Source organism: Sylvia atricapilla, chromosome 5, assembly GCF_009819655.1.
Source record: "Sylvia atricapilla isolate bSylAtr1 chromosome 5, bSylAtr1.pri, whole genome shotgun sequence".
Classification (NCBI taxonomy): Eukaryota; Metazoa; Chordata; class Aves; order Passeriformes; family Sylviidae; genus Sylvia; species Sylvia atricapilla.
Genome location: NC_089144.1, coordinates 29468927 through 29485015, shown reverse-complemented (window position 1 = coordinate 29485015; position 16089 = coordinate 29468927). Strand labels below are relative to the sequence as shown.

Sequence of the window (16089 nt, the reverse complement as noted above, 5' to 3'; positions counted from 1 at the left end):
AGAAATATCTCATCTCTTTCGATACCCAAATCGTAACATTTTCAGTTTGAAAATTATCGGCATTCTTGACAGTAGATGCTCTTTTATTTCCAGTGCTGCCATTAAAGGGCATGAGGCAGGCCCCCCAGTGCCTTTTAACCACGAAAGAATCTGAAGTAACAAAATTTACTTTTAAGTTTTACAAATTTCCCTGGGTATTATAGAAACTAGGATAGAATATGTATTTTCATAAACATCAGCCTAAAAAGGAAAACACACACTTTGCAATGAACCATCTGTCAAGGGAAATCCAGATGAGCTAAGCAGATGCAGGAATTCAAGTTATTTTTGATGTTCATAAAAAAAAGTGGCTATCAAAACAGAATGAAAATATTTAATACTCAGTAGATACTTGCAAGGAGTTCCTAGCTGCAAAGAAATGAGAGTAAAACGAGGTACTCAGTTACCAGTAAAATAAGATAAGCTTTTAATAGTAAATTTAAAATTACACTGAAGCATATCCGCTACAGTCAGGAGATATTAATTCAATATTACTGCCAACAACATTCAGAAATCACAAGCCAGGCCTAAGAAAGCACGTTATTAGTTTAAAGTAGCACGGGTTAAAATAATATAGTTAGTAGTGTTCTATTTATCTGCCTTTTAGATATTGAATTATGTAGAAACAAACCTTAATTTTTTTTCTCTGTAATCATGATCTTTATTTTATGAAAGCTGAAATTCTCATTTAGTCACTGAATTGAGGAGATAAGTCTTTAAGACAAAAGAAAAAGAGCAACTGTTTCAAGACTTGTGACGAAATCAGGAGAGCTGGCAACACAGAGCATGTAACTGAAATTCTTCATCTGTAAAGAATTTGCTCAAAGCCATCAAGGACAAACTAACAAAAATGGTGGCTTGAAATCCTTGACTCCTCAGAATGTTGCTTTCCTTAGAGCTGCTCCTGTGTGGGGCTATCGCTTATTTGAAAAAACAATATTGAATAGGGCTGCTTTTATCTATATCTGTCAACAGTGACTGAAACAGACAGTGTAAGAACTGAGAAAGAATAAAAAATGCCAGGAAAATGATGGCAAACGTTATTTCATCCATGCTTTCTTCCTCCTTGCTACTTGGGAGAAAATGGTTTTCAGTTTCTAAAAATTAGAGCACAGGTCATAGATTTTTAGCCTGGATTTATCTATATAGCTAGTACTAAAAGAAATGTTTTTCAGACCTCAGTGTTCATTTCCTGCTTGTTACTTAGAAGTCCTATGGTTAAATTTAACATTCTGGATTCCATGCATTAAACAGAGCTTAAATAGAGGGGTGTCCCTGTTATCATTCTCCTATCCCCATGTCACCTGCTGCAGTTGCATCCATGTGCATCATTTTAGATTGGATTATATTAATCTTGATTATATATATACATATATATATATATATATTCTTTTTAAAATCAGTTTTTTTCTTTTATTAGGACCTTGATTTGAGTGCAATATTCAAGTATTTGCACATCCAGACAGTCACTAGAGCTTGAAAATTATCCAACATGATGCCCTAACCTAAGACAAGAACTGATGGCAAGAACAGATGGCTCAAGCAAAACTTACCCAAAGGGACGTTCTTGTGCCACGTGTTATGGCTGTTTATTAGATCTCCTAAAGGGCTGTGTAGCACTGAGATAAAACAGGCACTCAGTATACAGGATACATGATGTGCAGTCAAATGGATTGATTTGTCTAGCGAATCTAATAAATGGATCTTGTTAATGCTGAGCAGGGAAAAATTTTCCTCAGCCTTCATTCATTATCTCATCCTCATTAGAAGAATGCCTTCTCACTAGAAAATCAGAAAGGACTTCAGTCTTCTCTACAGAAGACTGCAATGCATAAATATTGGGTTTTTTTGGTTGGCTTGTTTTCAAACAGAATTGCTAGTGGTTGCATTTCTGATTACTAATTTATTTTCTTTGCTCTTGTTTATTCTTTGATTATCCCTGATTATCATCAATGTCCCAGTCTCTTCTACAATGCAAAACTGTTCTTTGCTCTTCAATTCCTCTTCTATCACCCATTAATTATACGCCAAGTTTCTGTATCTGGTGACACAGCCTAACATATCATGCCTCAGTCTTTTTTCCTGCTCCTCTGTGAATCCATTCCACTACTTTTCCTTACACAATGGAATAACAGCATGACATCTGAGAACTTTGTGAGACTGAGCCCCTCCAAATTCATTCCCTAGTCTTGAGAAAAAGGAAAAAAAAATTTTTTTGCTATCCCTGAATTCCATACCTGTAATTCACATAAAATGTCTGATGCTTAAACTCTTTTATTTTCCCTCTGCTCCTTTCTCTTTTTGCTCACTTGGGAGAGAAGAATGTCTCCATCACATCTCCTTTCACCCTACACCTTCTAGTCACTGACTGGGCCATCATTTGCTTTGTCCTGTTCCATAAATCACTAATGGCTCAAATGGTCTCCCTCAGATATGTACCAGCTCTTCTTTCTCCTTGCTGGCTGGCTGTTCTCTGTCAGCATTCCAGCAGGGCACCTACCTTCAATTTTGAAAAGCCTTCTATCCCTCCATGTGTAATTCCTGCTGGCCCATTTGCCTTCTCTCAGTCAATAGCCAACACTATTTTTATCTTCTTTTCTGTTTTTTAATCTCATTTCTGCATTCTCTGCTGAAAACACTTTTTCTGAGGCCTCATTCAGTCTGCCTCAACTCAGTGCTGGTGTCATTCTTTCCTTGACACATTTTCTTCCCTCAGCTTCAGCTGTCTGCTGAGCTTGTGACTCACCTGCTAACTCTTGGCCTTATCTTTGTATCATCCCTGAACGCTCCTTTTGTCCCTGATCTGCAGGGGCTTCTTTTGGCTTGTCTTTGGTTGCCCTCATCTATCTTATTTCTGTGTGGCGTCATGTGCTGTGACTTTTTATGTTAGCAGTTAAAGACCCCTGCCAATTCACACCTGCATTCTTCTGTTATCCATTATTATCCATCTCTTCCCACTGTAGAGAGAGGAGCTATACTCCTTTTGTACAGCTTGAAGGTAAAACCAAAATATTTATCCCTGCTTAACCTTCACTTTTTCATTCGCTACTGTTAATAAAATACTGACTCACAGTATGCAAGGATCAGGTACTTTTTATCTATATGTATCATCCATTTGAATCACTGCAATTCTATTTCATTTGAGGTTATTTAACTGTCTGCTTCTCGTTAGATGACTGATGGAAGCACGGTTATGAGTGGCCTTTGCCAGATGAGAATGACCGAAGTTATGAAAAGATATTAGCATAAATCATAGCAAAGGCATCTGAAAGCATAAGAGATTTGAAAATGAAATAACCTGCTAATTTCCCTGAGAGAGTAATTGTAGATAAAAGATGTCTGCAGTTACATTATGTATTACTTATTGTCACAAGATGTTGCTGAAATCCATGAAAACCAGCAGGCCTCTCTGATTTGTAAGATACAGGTTCCTCATTTCCTTGAGATGGCTATATATGGAGAATATGGATATGGACAGATAAAGAAATAGAAAAAAAGCTGAGACACACACAAAAATACACATTTAAGACCCTGGCAGCACACATAGAGAAGCAGTTCACTGTGTGACTGTGTCACAACCTGCAAGATTACCTACCTGTTATATGTATGTGATATTCCTCTTTCAGTATCTTTTGGAAATAAGGTACTTTGAATTGCATGTGTGCTGAGGGCAAGCCTGGAAGATTCACTTCAACATCACCCATAAAATGTGGAAACTCCCAGTCCTGTTAAAAAACAAAAACAAGAGCCTAAAAGTAAGCTTTCATGGTATATATTTGCCTTTAAAATGGCATAAATTAATAAAACAGAAATGTTCTATATTTAAGCCTCCATTACTGGATTTTCTTACTTTAAATTTGACTGACCCATTTGAAATAGAATACCTTATTCATATTAGATATTACAATATATTTTTTTATCTCAGCTCCATGTAATTATGTGTATAAAAGTTCACTTCAGAATGACAGTAATAATCACATCTTACCAGCTGATAGTACAAAACAGAATAAGGATAAGAATACATATTTAAAACCTGGCAATACTAAGAATATCTACATAAATACCTGTATAAAAACCTTGCTATGCTACTTACTCTTAATAACTTGTAATTTGGCAAACAGTTTACAGCTACGAAATTGGCAAATGCCTGAGCCTTCCAAACACCACATATATCTGCATTTTATTTGTTCAGCTTTACAGGGTTTTTTCTGGATTTTGCCTTCATACATTTAAATAAACAATCACTGTAAGTGGAGGCCCCTTCAGCATAATCTGCCAGAATCAACCCAAGCACAGTTTTCTCCACTGCCATACTTCATCTATGGTAATGTTGGAAATGTGGAAGCTCTTAGAAATTCCTTATGCATATTTTGATAGCATGTGGTACCCCAGCTGAGGAAGAGCTGCATTTAAAGGAATTTTTCTCTTGGATATCTGTATCCACCATCAGTCATTTGAAAATGAGTATGATAGCATGGCTCGTTAGAGCCCAAACTGAAAGCAATAGTGCTAGAATCAGTACGATTACTGCCAGTGTCATCACTCTGTGCACTGCAGATTGTTGACAATCTCCTGTTACAAACACACTGCCCCTGCTCCCTGCACGCTCCTGGATTTGTATCCAACAAGACAGTGCAGCACCTGAATTACTGAAAAATAAAATAAAGGAATCCAAAATGTGAAGAACTCTGATAGACTTGTGATTCTTTCACATGAAAACCATTCCAGCATGGCCATCACCCCATAAGAACCAATTCCATTCTTTAATTTTCAGTTTTGTAAGGAGGGAAAGTTTCCCTACAGAGTAATATATTAAAAAAAAATCAAAACTAAGAATCACCTACTAAATTGGGAGGAGCTGTTGACTCCCTCAAAGAAAGAGAGATCCTGCAGAGAGACTTTGGCAAATCAGAGGGCTGGGCAATCACCAACTCTGTAAAGTTTAACAAAGACGTGCCAAAATCTGCATTTGGGATAGGGCAACCCTGGATATACAGAGTGGGGAATGAGAGCCTGGAAAGCAGTACTGCAGAAAGGGATCTGGGAGTCCTAACTGAAGGAAAGATGTATTTGAGCCAGCAGTGCCCTGGCAGCCAGGAGGCCAGCCCTGTCCTGGGGGGCATCAGGCACAGCATCACAGCCGGGCAAGGGAGGGGATTGCTCTGCTCTGCACTGGGGCAGCCTCACCTCCAGTGCTGGGGGCAATTTAGGAGTGCCACAATACAAGAAAGACCTAAAGCTACTAGAGTGTGTCTAAAGGAGGGCAGTAAAGATGGCAAAAGGCCTTAAGGAGAAGCTATCTGAGGAACGACTGTGGTCACTTGGTCTGTTCAGCCTGGAAAAGAGGAGACTGAAGGGAAGCCTCATTGCAGTGTAAAAAGCAAAAAACTTCCTCATGAGGGGAAGAGGAGGGGCAGGCACTGATCTCTTCACTCTCATGACCAGTGACAGGACCTGAGGGAATGACCTGAAGCTGTGTCAGGGGAGGTTTATGTTATATACCTCAAAAGGTTTCTCACCCAGAGGATGGTTGGGCACTGGAACAGGCTCCGCAGGGAAGTGGTCACAACACAAGCCTGACAGTTGAAGAGGTGTTTGCACAACACTTTCAGGCACATGGGGTGATTCTTGGGGTTGTCCAGTGCACCGCCAAACACTGGCCTTCTGTGTCCCTTTCAGCTGAGGATATTCTATGATTATATGACCTCTGAAAGATTGATCACTGCATACATAACAACTTCCAAGACTTACCAAGCTCTTCAACATTTTCTACAATGGAAGGGAAATGGAAGAGTTTTTATGATCTGGGAATAGCACAGCCTGATCACTAACAGCTGATTTGTGCAAACTGTTTGTGATACTGAGCTAAATGGATTACCAGGAGTGGAAGCGAGGAGAAAATCTGACACCTTTTACCAGGTTCTTACTGTTCACAGCAATGCAGCAAGTGCAAATTTACAGATGTAGAAGACAAGAGAAATAAAGATGCTCTCCTTTTGCTGTAGCACTAATGCAATGCATGCACTCCTGGTAATACCTGCCCAGCCGCACAGTCTCTTACCCTGCATCTGTAGACATCCTCTTGCAGCTGGTAGGCATTCAAAATACACCCAGAGATAAAAAATTCATGCATGCACACTTTCAGTTCACAGTTTCTAATATACATCAATGGACTGATGTCGCTTGTTATCTTATACATACTCTCACCCAGATTAAATAGGAAGAAATACATTACATATTCCTGAAAATAAATAAATTGAGAACTGTGAACTCTGCATTAGTTATAAGTAAACATGGATCTACAAATCTGGCCTCCCGCTCCTGCCTTGCCTCAAGGCTCCTACTGTGTCTTTTGCTGATTTACAGATAAAATTCCACCATGCAGAATTTTGTACTGGTCTGTGTCTCTGCATCTGAGTTTTTTATTAAAAAGAGTTTCCTCTCATCTGAATGATTATTACCTGATAATAACATTTTCTACATATATGCCCAATACAGTATGAAGCAGGCCTGAATAGTATCATGACCTTTATTACACTGAAGCCCTGTAATATGGTGTAGCCATAACTAGAGAGAGGGGCACAGGCTGGTGCTGGAGACCTCACAGTTATTAACAACTCCCTAGTGTTCAGCTAAAGAAATGCAGATCCGGGCTGGGCAAAACTACTTTTAGTGGTCACAAGGAGAACAAAGAAATATCTCCCAGAAGACACTATCTGTAAAACCTATCTGTAACATGGAGCTTCAGAGCAACGAGGAAACAGCAAGGTCTAAACATGTTACCAAATATAAAAACAGCCCAAAGCAGCTTCTACCATAAGAAAAAAGTAACCATCATGATGAAGACTAAATCCTTCCCAGCAAAGGACTCCAGGTGCCAATGACATGCCACAATGCCCCCACTGAACCCATCAGACTGAAACTGCCCATTTCAAGACCTGCAGGAACAGAGGGAGGCTGGACGAAACATCAGGAAAAGCAATAGAAACTAAGTGTGTGTATAAGCATTCAGACATTCTTATTATTACTACTACTACTCCAACTACTACTACTCCAACTACTCCTACTATTGAAACTTCTTTCTGCATAGAAGTATTATTTTCTGAAATGATTACATCTCAACTAATAATGATTTTTGGATTACACTGTTTAAATTTAACACTTATAATAATATCTTGGCTTTATATATAGAGGTCCTTCACCCGTAAATAATATTTTGAACATAACACCTTTTTCAGACTGTTTATACAGTCTGTTCTTTAAGAAGAGTCCCATGAAATTGCAGAAATAAAAACAATTTTTTAAATCCACCAACAAATAATAAAATGTATTTGCAAACAATTTTAAGATAAGGAAACTAAAATAATCAGCTAAAAATATTTACTTCCATGGAAGTCACAACAGATGCAGCAGTTAGGAAAATGAAGCTTTAAGTCAGGGATTAAATAGGCTTGGAGCTTCATTTGACTCACAGCTCTGGTAACTGTGAGTGTCAACTGTCCACAGAGAGGCATCATCACTTGCAGAAACATAGCTGTAGTATTATTACTGTGCCAAAGAAAAGTAGATTTTTATTACATTTTCAAGCTAATGCCAATATGAGGCTGTCAAATCCAAACCCATGGCTCAAAGTGGCCATTTTACTATCCAAATTCTAAGAAAATGTTCTCCAAAATCTTTTGAATCTGCTATTTTTTTTCTTACTGACAGACAAAAAACTTAATTTCAGCAATATCCAGAACACCATTTTTCAAAGAAATTCAAATGTCTTGTAGATATATTCCACCTCACTTGTTAACAGCTAGATGAATAGAGCAATTGTTCAAGCCCATAAATCCAAACACTTCCCACTCTGGAACACAGCTCAGGCCTGCATCAGCTTTCCCTACATGGTATTTTCTCTCTGTGGCCTCTGGTATCAGTCTGTGTTCACCACTGGGACATGAGAGCCATGTGTTATGTTCTTAAAGTTCTCAGCTCATAATTATGCAACGTTCACTTGATCAGCTTCAGTCCTTATTGCTGAGGTGCCTGTACTCTGCCATTTGTGGGATCTCATTAGGAGCTGGGCCCAAAATACCATATTAAGAATGCATTGCAGGATTTGAAAAATAAAGCCGTGCAAACATACTGTTAGCTCATAAACGCACCTTTCATACTGCATGAACAGATTGTTTCTCCTTTAAATACATCAGCATCAGATTTCTAATATTCATCTACTTCAGTGGTTCCCAGCCTAGGGGGGGATGGGACTGCATCTATTCAGTGTGTGGAGCTGAAGCCAACCCAGAACCAGCAGGCTTAAGTCAGCTGCACAGAGGTCTCTAACCTCAGCAGAAACTTTTGTGGCATGTGCAAATCAAATAAGGTTATTGCCTCATTTCACTCTAGTCATTGAGGAAAGGGCAGCCAGAGGATGAATTTAAGATCACTGAGGGCCTCATCCTGGTGTTGCAATGGGCAGAGAGCACCTCTGATTTCCATCAGCTACCTCATTAAATGCAGAAGGACAGGAAAAACCTGAGGAGATGAAGGTAGTTTAATCCTCTTCCCTTTGGTGCTAGCTACCCAGGCCAAACAAATGCACATACTCTCTGCTGCAATGCCAGGTGTTCGTTTAAGACCCTACAGTGCAGCTGGCAGCACCAGTTTGGTACCTCTTTAAGTAAAGATATTTTTAGCAATGGTAACTAAGCATCAACGCCAGACTTTCTGATATGATCTGGCCATTTTCTGCCATCCACTGAGGAAAAGAGAAGGCAGCCCTGTCTCGACCTCAAGCCAGGACACACAGCTCCCCAGGAGCACATTGGCGATTCCCAGTGTCCTGGCTTGGTGCAGGATTTGCTCTTGGTGTTTTTTGTTGCAGGTTCTGGGCCACATCCCCAGAGCCCAGAGGATGAGAGGCAGGTGCTGGCAGGATCAAGTCAGGATTATTAGCTGTCTGGGATGGGGATGCTAGCCCTCAGCAAACCACATCCCATGCATCATGCACACACAACTCCACATGCTTCAGCCAAAAGCCTCTTTCCACCCAGGGAAAAATGCCACAGAGAAGATGGGACCATAATTAGAAAACACTAACAACTAATAGTGAACAAATGTGCCATGGTTTTATCTCTTCCTGTTTGAATGTAGCTCTTGATGTGTTCAGTAAATATTAAATAACACTAAGAATAATATAAACACTGTTCAGATATAATAGGGAAAGAGGGATAATTGCACACTGATTATTTCTGCTTTAAGTAGTGATGGCATGCTGTATTTAATGCTAAGAGCACATTTCTACTTTAAATGTCTCAAAACAATAAATAAAAACAGGTCAAGAACTGAGAAAACGCATATATTAATGTGTATAAGTGTTTCAGAAACTGCCTATAGCGTTTTTATTTATTTATTAAAAACTTTTTGAGGTGAAAACCTCCTGCGCAGATATCTTTGCATCTTAGAACATGATGGACACAGACATCATGAGGAAACTTCAGGAGATGCAATGGTTTTGTATTTTTGCAAGTGTTTGAAGTAAGAAATGAACAGCTGGAATTCAGACACAAAGACCCAACTCCTCTGTGTTATGTCTAACTTCATTGTAGTGCTGCAACTTGCAGTAATGTCTACAGCTGAGATCTCTGTGAGCTGCTAAAATGCAAACATATTTATAATATTTCATTCCAACATAAGTAAGAAAGGAAGACAGCAGCCATGTCTAGAACTCACTTTTATGCTTGTGAGATCAAACTCACTGCTCATCATCTGATCTCCTGTTCTTTCACAAATAGAGGAAGAAAGTTTGATAGGCACTGCTTGTTTTAGCCCTTTTTAAACAAAAAATTATATCTACTCCTGATGTTACCACCTGTACACCTGAATGGCTTCAGTGAGGCTACTTAGCTCCCACAGTGAAGGATGATACATTATTCTTCAGAAGACCTCCTCCTTCATGTTGGTACTATCAGTTACTAGTGATAGTAGTACTACCAACTATTAGTTGATGCTAATCTCTTTATAGTGTTCAAGTCCAGAAAATTTTATTTGATCTGGTCATCTGCTTTTGCTTCACCTGTCTGGATTGCTACTGACAATAATGATAACAAAACCCCATCAGGAACTGTGGCACCGAGTCCCGACACTGCTTCACCTTTTTCCACTCAATGTTGATTTAAAGAATTTAAAATATGGAAAAAAACACTGCAGTCATGGAAAACCTGCTTTGGATGAGATCCAGGCTGCAGAGACAGAAGACTGAAGACAACTCCCAGGACCAGACACAGGTATAGAAAGGATATCCCTGCACTACATCGCAATGTAAGGCATGAACATATAGACAATCATGCTGTTCTCCATCATTTTTGTGCTCTTAGCTTCTCCAAGCTCCTGGAGCTTCTCTAGAATGACCACTGCAAATCTTGCTTTTTTTCTCTCATTTGAGAAAATTATAATAAGACAGCAATAACTCCCTCTATGAGAGAGCACCAATGTATGCTTGTTCTTGAATGACCTCTTCCATTAAAAAATCATTACAGAATCCTTTGGTCTATTATCTATTTTTGCTTATTTAAAGGCAACAATTCCCAGGTCACGTAAGACCCAAACAAGCCCTTTGCATTCTGCACTCTGCACTCTCTGAACTTTGAATCTACACATTCATGCAACTTGAGTGTAGACAAAGCTGTGTATGCCCATGTCCTCAAAACAGTACCATTTCTTACTGAACTGTCTGAATTGGTATTTAGTCTTTCCACAGGAAGCTCAAAGTAAGCTCAGTATTTCAGTCCACCTAAAATAGGAATGCTTGCATTTCACTCCAACTCCCATAACTACACCTGACTCATGACAGATGGCACCTCTCTCTCTCACCCCTGTGACTATGGCTTGGGTATCTTCATATATTCACTCCTCAGAACATTGTAGTGCCCTGATACTGCAGATCTGTTTCGCATAACATGTCCAAGGTATGAAGATTCCTACCAAAACCTACAGCTAAAATGCTTATCAAGGCTCTCATTGTCTGCTGTTCAGTTACATTGGCACCTTTCCCTCTGGCCTTCATGAGTGTTGTTCTCTACTGATACAGAGATGCTGCTGCAAAGACCATTCTCCTAGACTATTTTTTTGACCATTACATTCCTCCCTTTCATACAATAAAGTACAAATTCTTTAGCTCTTTGAATACACTATGTACAGACTGTCTATATGACAGCTGCTCCTTCAATCAGCCTATAATTTTTTTCTCTATTTAGAGATTTTTTTCTCCTGAGCAGTTCTCTATCAGCTGAAGAGCTTTATCCTGTCTCACTCTTCTTTATAATTCTTTTTTGCGTGACAAAGCCTTAGGATGTCATTTAGGTATCCTGGCTTACCTGTCATCCTGACCAATAAAATTGCTATTGCTTGTACCCGCCTGTCTAGCTGGTTATAACTCTGGGATTTTCTTTAACAATTAAATTCTCTAGGACTGGAGTTGTATTCTGGCTGTCTTTAAGCATCATCTAGCACAACACTGCTCTGGTCCTTAGTGATCATTGCTGGTTTCTTGATAGGACAAATACTGCTAGTAGTGTGAAGAGTGAATGGCTATCCATTAATTTTTTTTACATTAGGAACAAATTGTGTTTGAAAGCAAGCCAGTGCACAAGAAAGGACAGGCACTAGAAGGTCTCAAATCTTGACATATGCAGTGACCAGGAACAGCAGTGGTCACCATTTCCTGCTGAGGGCAAGGACTGTTCTGCTCTACAGCTACCCTTTCATTTTTAAGTACTTATTAGTGTCAAACAGGAACGAGGTGAAATCCCTTTATCAATGGCTGAGGAGTGGCAGACTACATAAAGCACACCCTCTGAGCACTTACTCCCAGGATGTCCTAGGAGCAATTCCACCAGTTTTTCTATCAAGCAAATGTGAGGTCTCATACATCGAAGATGACACTTGGAGGCTCCTCTCTGTTGTAAATCACTGTCACCTGTTGAATAGCTATTCACAACTGCTGACAATGCTGAGTAAAAAAAAGATACTCAAAAGTAAATGTTCCTTGATTTTCTTTCTGTGTCTCCATCTTCTGTAAGCTTTTACTCTTTTACTGTCTCACTCATGTTTGACCTCAGTTGAGTTTATTAGGTATCAGGTAATCCATCTGGATGAGAAATACCAGTGAAAACTTTTCCAGTTAATTCTTGAGTCTGTTAAGCTGCTAAACAAAGCGCTAATGTTACAATATTGTGTATCTGTAAAAGACAAAGAAATCAGCTTCAGTATAGCAACTGTGTTTTGTTCTCTACTTGAAACTTCCCTAAACCACCAGCCAATTGTAATGGTTTTTCTAACTACCTCAGTGACACACTTTATGAAAACCATTTCTCTGCTGAATAGGAGAAATGAACATTCACTAATAATACACAATACTTATATTTACACATTTACTGAGACTACATCCTACTGTCAAGGGAAATCACGACAGATGAGTCAATCTTTCTGGTGCCCTAGAAAACTAAATATCTGACTATGATGTGAAGAATAAAAATAAATTTTAAATATATTGCTGTATAATAATCTTCAACAATATTAGAACATTGCAGAAGTACATGCAATGAAACACATACCATTGCATTGTAGGAAATATACCCACAATGCAGCTGAACAGTAAAATGGTATCTGGGGCATTTCAGGACTTGTAAATACTGCCAATGCCATTTATACCTATTTGAGAACAGCAAGCTCTATTTAGGATTCTTAATTAATTTTACATTAAGAAAACTGTCTCCAGCTAACTTCAGCTGTATTGAAATGTATATTGTTCCTTCTCTTTCCAAATATCCACATACATGAATTTTCTTGTTGCTTGATATTTAAATTTTAATGGTGTTTTTCAGTGTCACCTAAACCTGAGAAGAGACATTTTCTGTAAAACACCTGAGCAGGTATTTCCTCACTATAAGATTTGCAACCCAATAAAATGGTGTTACAAAAATAAAGAGTATCTGGAACAAGAGGATTACTGTGTGTTTTTCACTGTAGGTGGAAAGTAAATCACCTGCATCAATGTTAGAAATGGATGACTGAGAAGTCACTCTGTTCTGGATAAAATTCCTTCAGATTATATGTGCTCTGAAAAGTCTTATCATAACCTGTTCTGAGTTCCCAAAATTTGTGTCTGGTTCCAAAGAAAACTATATAAATTGTCCTTGGGTATTTAGTGTGATCTGAAGTGGTAGATTTGGACCAATGCTCTCAGTTTGAAACTTTCATCCAGCTTGTTTTGGTTTAGCATATAACTAAACAAAATAGCATGCACAGGGTTCAGCTTGCTGCAATTAAGGTAGTGAAGCAGTAATATTAAATTTCCATTGGAAAAAAAACCCCAGTATTACATGCATTTGACTGATATTGAAAAAATAATAGAGCTGAAGGTGACATAAAGTAAAAACACTGAATGCATATGGAACACAGAGAGAAATGTCTCATGAATTTAAATGTGGGGTTTGCAAACAAGTCAATGAGAATTCCCTTTTCCTTAAAAAAATGGCAGTAATTCTTTTCAAATTTTTTTCCTCTTCATAATTTGTGCCAATTAATATATCAGTTCTAATATATAAGGAAATATAAAGGAAACTGTGTAAATGTAAAAAGAAAGGCTGACTGAAAACCATTGATATCTGCACTTAATCTTTGTTTCAGAGATAAGAGTAATATAGAATATACTTGGTCTTCGCAGCTCCCTCTTTTTTTTAAGTTGAAGTTTAAATATTTTCTGTGACCTGAGTTTTAGCCTTCTAGGAGGATCTACAGCAGCAGCATTCTCTCTGCAAACAGAATCTCATTTCCTGAAGGCAACTTATCCCATTCCTGAGTCCCATCTCTGTGCTACCCCTCTACCTCCAGTTTTATACTCAAAAGCTGTGGTGTGGCCATTAGGCACATCTGTTCCAGGAGGTGAGAAAAAAAAGAGAAAACAATAAGTCTCACTATGTAAGTACAGGTCTAGTAGCTTTATTATTATTGGTAAATAAGAGGCTACACAAACCAGTGTGCTGCTGGGATTACTATACTGTATCTTCCATTGAGTGCACAGCATTACATGCAGTACAGTGACATGACATATCCTCTTATTAGAGAGAGTGTATGTCACTTAATAGTTGCAGGATTATTTGCTTAAGCTCTCTCCTATCTGCCCTTCCCTATCCAAAAATCCATTCATTTTCTTATCTCTTGAGGAAGTGATGCTAGTGCTGTATGTTATACATACATAAATTACATCCCTTAGAGAATGAACAATACCATAACCCAAAAAGATAGTCTTAAATATGAATAAAAATTAGGGAAGATAACTCTTTTCTACAGCCTCCTCTCTGATGCCCAATGAAAAACTCACTTCCTGAGAATGAGAGAGGAAAAATGCAATTTCAGTTTTCATACCAGAGAAATATATCTGTCTTTGCCAAGCACATGTAGAAAACATGAACTTCATCCTAAAAGGTTTTTAGTGTTTAGAAACCTCCTGGGAGAGCTTGTCAAAAACACAGTCAACCAAGTTCTAATTGCACAAACTCACCCTGGTGTTGGCAAACACAACTGTTTGGTCTGAATTTCAAAACTGTTCCCATCAAAATCCTTGGGAGCAGAGAGAATGTTATTAAGGTGTCTTTTTGAATCTCAAAAACAAAATCAAAGACTGGTGGTAAGGAATGAATTGAAGTGCTCTCCTAGTGAGACTTGAATCTAAATATAGCAACTATGCTGACCATAAGTTAAGGCTGAATTAAAATTACAAAAAAAAAAAAAAAAAAAAAAAAAAACAAACCAGATGAGACAGGGCGAGACAAGCTCAAAAGATTTGGAAATTCAGTGTAGATAATAAACCATATATGCAGCTCTTGGCAGAAGCTTATCCAAACTAACAGATGCTTCTGAAGGTTTTCCTCCTGCAACCTTTCTATTTGGTCCTTACTCTTGATCTGCAAGAAATTCCTTTCCCCCCCCTTGCTGTTGATGCTAGTTTTGGAAGACAACTTGCTAATTTCCATTCAGAGAGAATTTTCTTTGAGGAAAATTATAAGTGCCTCATGAGGCACTCTTTTTTGGAGGGGAAGATGGTCTCTTACGCTGTCTCTTGCTTCAGAAATTTTGCTCTTTCATCTACCCATATAACCCTGCATATCTAATCTTTGCCACAAACAATAACACTTAAATTCTTTTCTCTTTACTGTCTTTTCTCCCACAACTTCCTCCCTAACATCTACAAGTGGTAGACTTAATTCATAAGTACATATTTTTTATTTTAGGAACTCTGCCTGTTCTCAGAGACACTATTATGAGGGGAGTAAACAGACACAAGATCTTGCCTGCAGATAAGTGCATGGCTTCCAGACTTCCAAACTCCAAAACTTTTAATTACTGCCATCAATGAATCAGGGGAGCAATATTACAGCAGCTGAGTGATTACTCTGTCAGTCTGATTAATAGACCAGGTGGAGTTTTAAAGCAAAGCATGCGGACAACAGGTAGATGTGTGTGTTTTTTGGGGGGAGTTCCAGTTTGACTAGTCAAAACCATATAGTTTTGAAACTTTATGAAAAGGAAAGTATAGAATTCAAGCATTATTTTCAATAGTTTAAAGAAATGCCAAATCAATTTTCTCATCAAAGGAGCTGTTTTAGAACAATTCACCGAGTCAAGATAATGAATGAACTGTTCTTTCACAGCATTCCTCAAGGAGGAATTATCCCAGATGATATGGTTACTTAAGATGAACATTTATAAAGGGACAGTCATTATGCGAATTATATATTTTACATAATTTATTTCAACTTCCAGTTTATAGCAGCGCTTTTATCTTTCTTTCATTCAGTGATAAAAAAGGCATCAATTATAATTCTCCTAACATGTCTATAGAACAAATGTCTGCTACTGAAGTTGCTGTGCTCATTCAAACACATAATTATTCATCAGAGAGTCCTGGGCAATCTACATTTATCAAAATAAGGAATAGATAGAAACTGCACACTTAAATTTAGTAGTTTAGGTACCTGAGAAATGCACTACAAAACATATTTA

At 38.2% G+C, this 16089-nt stretch overlaps 1 protein-coding gene across 2 annotated transcripts in view; it reads right to left on the bottom strand.

Moving 5' to 3' along the window:
• TMEM117 (transmembrane protein 117) overlaps positions 1-16089 on the bottom strand; it is a 175282-nt gene that overhangs the window by 6067 nt on the left and 153126 nt on the right. For both annotated transcript variants that reach the window (XM_066319056.1, XM_066319057.1), the window contains exon 7: positions 3635-3764. In XM_066319056.1, the coding sequence (XP_066175153.1) occupies positions 3635-3764 (130 nt within the window). The remainder of the gene's footprint in view (positions 1-3634; positions 3765-16089) is intronic.